Below are 6714 nucleotides of genomic sequence, written 5' to 3' on the forward strand. Positions count from 1 at the left end.
GCAATTTTGAGATTGAAGGTTAAGATTAGCAAGGAATTGGAAATTCACCCCCAAATCTGCTGAATCAGCAGTTTAACCAGAGCGGATTAACATGAACTGTGACTCTATAGAAACACTTTGGATTTAAGGGGGCGTTCCCTCCGACTACAACTGGAACGCACCATCACAGATTTTCAGGAGGAGGATGATGATGATGATGATGATGAGGTGGTTTCTCTCAGTGTAGAGTCCACACGCACACGCACACGCACACACACGAGTGATTCTCATGACGAGCACGACCTTAAAAAGGGGGCGTGTCTCTGACTCTCTCTCTCTCTCTCTCTGATGCGGTGAATCTCCCGCGTCTCTATAAAAACCGCAGTGAGCGACCAGAGCGCACAGCTTCTGTGGACAGCTCCGTGGTGCTGAAATCTCTCTCTCATACACACACACACATACACAGAGTTCCACTTACCCCACTCTCTCCGTGCCTCGCGCTGCACTCCGCCAGGGAGCATGGACGGGACCCCGGGGAAACTTTTTCTTCGACTTTCTTGCCTGCTGCTCGCGGGGACCTGCTGCGCGCAGGACTTCGGACAGACGCAGTTTATTTGCACGTCGGTGCCCAAGGATATGGACCTGTGCACGATGCAGAACAGCGGGCCCGCGGAGGACCTGAAGACCACGGTCATGCAGCTGCGAGAGACCGTGCTGCAGCAGAAGGAGACCATCATGAACCAGAAGGAGACGATCAGGGAGTTAACGTCCAAGCTGAGCCGCTGCGAGAGCCAGAGCTTCCCCGCAGCAGCAGCCGCGGGAGCCGGCGGCAGGAGACCGGGGGCGAAGAACACGATGGGGGATGTATCCCGGGGAACCATGGACACTCTGGCGCAACTCGGACAGACTTTACAGACGCTCAAACAGAGACTGGAGAACCTGGAGGTAGGCAGAGGTGGAGGAGAAAAGTTCTGCAGTAACTGGAGACACAAGTTTTTTTAAATATATTTAAAAAAGTGTGTTTGGTTTGGTCAAAAAGTTGTAAAAGAGTTGTAAAAGAATATCAAAAAAAAGTCTGGTTTGTTGAGTGAAGTCAACCTGGAAGTAAAAGTGGAGCGAGTAGCCACTAGAGGGCGACTCCACCAGTAAATTTAGTGGGAAAATTAGCTTCTGAAACTATTTGTCGGAGCAGTTAAAGATCTCAGTCGCTAATTTCAGGTCTGATGATGTTGATTTATGTAAATTATGTTCACATATGAGAGGGGGAATAAGCATTAAAATGCGACTGAGTGACTCCTGGCTGCAAACGTCTATTTTGAGGCTTTAGAAAATGGCAATTTGGATGTTTATGGGTTATTTATAGCTTGGACAAAAAGGTAAAGTGAAGTAAAATCTCTTTGGAGACAGAGACCTGGGCTGAAACAGACACAGTAAGATGAAATATGTGTCTTGTTGAGGGGTTACGGTTGATTTTAATGTGCAAAACCAGTTTTTTATTGCATAAAAAGTGCTATATAAATGCAATCTAATATGATATTTATGATAATTAGAGTAAAAAACATAATAAAAATCTGTACAAAACATAAGGGGGGATAGTGTAAAAGGTACAAACTCACTTTGTGTTTCAGCTCTAACCCGTGTGTGTGTGTGTGCGTGTGCGTGTGCGTGTGCAGCAGTACAGCCGCGGTAACGGCAGCGCGCAGGCGAACAGCCTGAAGGATCTGCTGCAGAACAAGATCGACGACATGGAGAAGCAGGTGCTGTCCCGGGTCAACACGCTGGAGGAGAGCAAGCCCGGCGCGAGGAACGACACGGACCAGCGGAACCGGGTCGAGTCCACGCTCACGTCCCTGCACCACCGGATTACAGACCTGGAGAAAGGTGCGTCAGCGCGCGCACTGAGAACGCATGAGAAAAAGGAAAGAAAAAGAAAGAAAAACCAAAAACAAGTAAACAAACACGGGATTTTGCGTCTGCGGAGAATTTTTGCATTTTTTAAACTCCAAAAAGAACGCGTTATTAGAGCGCGTGCCAGCGCAGAAATGCCGCATCCATGACGTTGCGCACAGGCAGAGAGCAGAGAAGAAGAGAGCTGCATTATTTTGCATATTTCAAGACTCTTTTATGAGTGAATTCACGAGCGCAGGATGCATCTTTTTTATTTTTTTAATTATTTTTTATTTTACTTTGCTGAGATGGAGGGAGGAGAAAGTTTTTGCCACGCGCTGGCGCGTTTTTGGAGCAAATAATATCAATATATCAAAGGCTTGTTCAGCCCGTCAGCACGTGCACATGCACGTGCGCAAAAAGAAGAAGGGAAAAAGTGAGAGAGGGAAGACAATCCTCCCACACACACACACACACACACACAGTCCGGTTTCCATGGCTTCAGTGGACCTTACAATTAAGTATAACCATAACCATAACTACCACTGGCCTAATCCTAACCTTAATCCTAGTCTTAATCTTAACCATACAACATGTCTTCACATTAAAAACCTAATCATGTGGACTTTTTTGCGGCTGCTGTATAAACAGATGTAGGTCCCCACAACATGAGGAATACCTGAAACACCTGAAACACACACACACACGTTTGCACAGCAGTCCTAGTGAGGACACTCCTTAATCCAAACCCAATTCTAATCCTAAAACCAGGTTTTTTAACACTGAAAAAAGATGGGACCAGACAAAATGTTCTCACTCCCTAAGGAATATATATACATTTATACTGTATATATATGTAATATATAAAATTAAAATACATCTATTACGTCCTCACAAAGATACACAAACAAGAACACACACACATAATTATAATATTCATGTTTTAACACGGATGTAGAATTGATATGTAAATACAGTTAAAAGCTAAGTTATTCAAACTGATTATAATATTTAATTTATGTGTCAACAGAAAGATGCTAAGATGGCTACGATGCTAAAATAGCACTTTTGCTACAGATAATTTGACGATAATCCCTTAATCGTGACTGATTTGACGCAATTTGTCAATTTGTGAGTTTCTCTCCTACTCCTTACAGTGTAGATTTACAACATCTTAAATATGACTTAAATATACATATTTAAATGGATAGAGAATATAGAACAATAACATTTTGATGTTAACAATGTGACTGAATCACTTGTAACGTATGCTTTTCTTCTCCCAGGTAAAGAAACTCGACCCACGGATAAGTTCCAGCTCACGTTCCCTCTGAGAACAGACTACATGTACGCCAAGGCCAAGCGGAGTCTGCCTGAGATGTACACGTTCAGCGTTTGTCTGTGGATCAGGTCCAGCGCGTCGCCCGGCGTGGGGACGCCCTTCTCCTACTCTGTGCCGGGTCAGGCCAACGAGCTGGTGTTGATCGAGTGGAGGAACAACCCCATGGAGATCCTCATCAATGACAAGGTAAGCACCAACAAAAAGTCACGTGATCACAAACGGTTTGTAACACCACAGATATCTGATGTGGTCATTTTGACCAGTATCAGACCGATACCAAAACCAAGTATCGCATTTTTCAGGATACGCAATTTTATCGGCATAATATCAGTGTTGACCGATATTGGCGGTAAAAATGCCAATATCCAAGACAAGATCCCCCCAATAACATACCATATAATGTCAAATGCATTTTTTTTTACCGATACCGATATCAGTCCGATTCAAGTCATTTAAGCTTTTACAAAGCTATGAAGTTGTAAATAACACAGATATTTGATGTGGTCATTTTGACCAGTATCAGACCGATACCGATACCAAGTATCGCATCTTCTCATCCCTACAATTTTTCAGGATACGCAATTTTATCAGCATTATATCAGTATCGCATTTTCTTATCCCTACAATTCTTCAGGATCTGTAATTTTTTCGGCATAATATCAGTGTTGACTGATATTGGCGGTAAAAATGACAATATCCGAGACAAGATCCCCCCTATATCATACCAAATTATGTCAAACGCATTTTATTGTTTTTGTTTTTTTTGACCGATACCGATATCAGTCCAATTTAAGTCATTTAAGCTTTTTCAAAGCTATGAAGTTGTAAATAACAGATATCTGATGCGGTCATTTTGACCAGTATCAGACCGATACCAATACCAAGTATTGCATCTTCTCATCCCTACAATTTTTCAGGATACGTATTTTTATCGGCATAATATCAGTATCGGACTGATACTGATACCAAGTTTCGTATCTTCTCGTCCCTACAATTTTTCGGGATACGCAATTTTATCGGCATAATATCAGTGTGAGACAGTGAGACAAGACTCCCCCCATATCATACCATATGATATCAAACGCATTTTATTGTATTTTTTTTGACCGATACCGATATCAGTCCTATTTATGAAGTTGTAAATAACAGATATCTGATTTGGTCATTTTGACCAGTATCAGACCGATACCGAGTATCGCATCTTCTCATCCCTACAATTTTTCAGGATACGCAATTTTATCGGCATAATATCAGTGTTGACTGATATTGGCGATAAAAATGGCAATATCCGAGACAAGATCCCCCCCAGATAAACAACAATTCCCATGATTCAATGCTACTTCCCGACATCATCTAGCTAGGTTCTTTCATTAGTGATCGGATTTAAAAGGTGGTAGATACACGAGACCCTCCTGGGGAGGATAAAGTGGTAGATAATGGATGGATTAAGAGCCCTCTAGTGGCTGAATTAAAAACAACTGTGGAATATAGGTTAAAATGGGGAATAACCTTCAGCTTTAGGTTGAATGGGAGAGTTGAAAGTTGACGTGCTGTGTGTTTGGATGAGTCACAGTAACCTGACAGTCGTCGACTCCTCTCTGCCAGAAGTGGAAATGGAATAAAAATAAGTGCTAATGTGAAAAAACAGAGCGAGGGATATTTATGGTGAAAAGAAGTGTGATAGAGAGGAAGTGATTCAGCAGGAAGAGGAGAAGAAGAAGAAGGTGTGTGGAAAAGAGATTGTTCACCATTGTTCACACATGACATTTTCTTTCTTCTTCAGGTGGCAAAGCTGCCGTTCATCATCAACGACGGGAAGTGGCATCACCTGTGCATCACGTGGACGACGCGCGACGGCATGTGGGAGGCGTTTCAGGACGGCGTGTTGAGAGGCAGCGGCGAGAACCTGGCGCCGTATCACCCCATCAAACCAGAGGGAGTTCTGGTGCTGGGACAAGAACAGGTGAGGTTTACTCATCTGTGAACTCTGAGCACTTCTGACTAATATCAGAGGTTTGTGAAGTCAAACTGAGGAAAGAAGTCGGGGATTGACGACTGATTTAGGTTTTAGAACAAATATATCGACAATAAAGTGACTCTTATATTAAGCATTTTATCAATTTTTTAATTTTCAAACGAAATTCAAGATTATCTCTTTTTAATGTTGTATATTCTGGTCACTGTTGCTATTTCACAACAAAACGTGTACTTAATTTGTTTTTGTTGTTAGATTAAAGATGAATATAGATATTTACGGAATAGTATTAGAACCACATGTAAAAAAAGAAATATTCTGAGATTAAAGTCAGAATTCAGTGATGAAAGAAAAAACAGAATTCTGAGATTCAAGAAAAGTTGAATTCTGAGATGAAATAAATCAGAATTCTGGGATTAAAGAAGTCAGAATTCTGGGGAAAGAAAGTCAGAATTCTGAGATTAAAGGAAAGTCAAAATTCTGAGATTAAAGAAAAAGTTTAATTCTGAGATTAAAGAAAAGTCAGAATTCTGAAATTGAAGAAAAGTAGAATTCTGAGATTAAAGAAGTCAGAATTCTGGGGAAAGAAAGTCAGAATTTGGAGGTTAAAGAAAAGTCAGAATTCTGAGATTAAAGGAAAGTAGAATTCTGAGATTAAAGAAAAGTCAGAATTTTGAAATGAAAGAAAAGTAGAATTCTGAGATTAAAGAAAAGTCAGAATTCTGAAATTAAAGAAAAGTAGAATTCTGATTAAAGAAAAGTCAGAATTCTGAAATTAAAGAAATGTAAAATTCTGAGATTAAAGAAAAGTCTCACTCATGCCAGAATCTTACCATTTATTTTCCTTTCCTTAAATCCACATCATGATATAAAGGTCCAGTGTGTAAGATTAAGGGGATCTGTGAAAACAAAGAAATGCAATATTTAAAGGTAAAGTGTGTGACATTTAGGAGGCAGACTTGAATATATGACCCATAAGTAAGTTGAGTTTTAAACACTTAACAATTCCACCCTAATCCTTGAAGGTTGTGTCAGAAAAAGTCTTATTTTCAACCTCTGATGTTAAAACTTTGTGCTTTTTGTTCCGCAGGACTCGTTGGGCGGCGGCTTCGACGCGACGCAAGCCTACGTCGGAGAGCTGGCGAACTTAAATATGTGGAACAGGAAACTGTCCATCGGCGAGATCTACAACCTGGCAACCTGCAACAGCAAAGCGCCGGCGGGCAACGTGTTCTCCTGGACGGAGAGCAGCATCGAGTTATTCGGCGGAGCGACCAAATGGCCCTTCGAGCCGTGTCGTTCGATCAACTGAAACTTTGTTTTTTCGACGTTTTCCGAAAAATGAAAAAAGAAAAGAAAAAAAAAAAAAAAAAAAGGCCTCTCTGTATTTCTGAGCTTTTGTCGTTCTTTGTCTTCATTTTCGACGTTTGTTAGAGACTCTTACACTTGAGTTATCGGTAAAGCTTAAAAAGAGAAAAAAAAAAAATCTGGGATTTCTATCATTCTTAGGTATTTACGTGCAAAAAAAAAA

General features: G+C 41.0%; 1 protein-coding gene across 1 annotated transcript; it reads left to right on the forward strand.

Annotated features, from left to right (window-relative positions):
• Positions 1 to 498: 498 nt before the first annotated feature.
• On the forward strand, positions 499 to 6495 carry LOC310940901 (neuronal pentraxin-1-like; the record flags this gene model as incomplete). Its single annotated transcript, XM_083905950.1, has 5 exons — positions 499 to 924; positions 1653 to 1860; positions 3153 to 3394; positions 4992 to 5171; positions 6274 to 6495. The coding sequence occupies 5 exons, from the start codon at positions 499 to 501 to the stop codon at positions 6493 to 6495; spliced, it is 1278 nt and encodes a 425-aa protein (XP_083762076.1).
• Positions 6496 to 6714: the final 219 nt, after the last annotated feature.

Source organism: Microchirus variegatus (assembly GCF_963457635.1).
Source record: "Microchirus variegatus genome assembly, chromosome: 19".
NCBI classification, from domain to species: Eukaryota; Metazoa; Chordata; class Actinopteri; order Pleuronectiformes; family Soleidae; genus Microchirus; species Microchirus variegatus.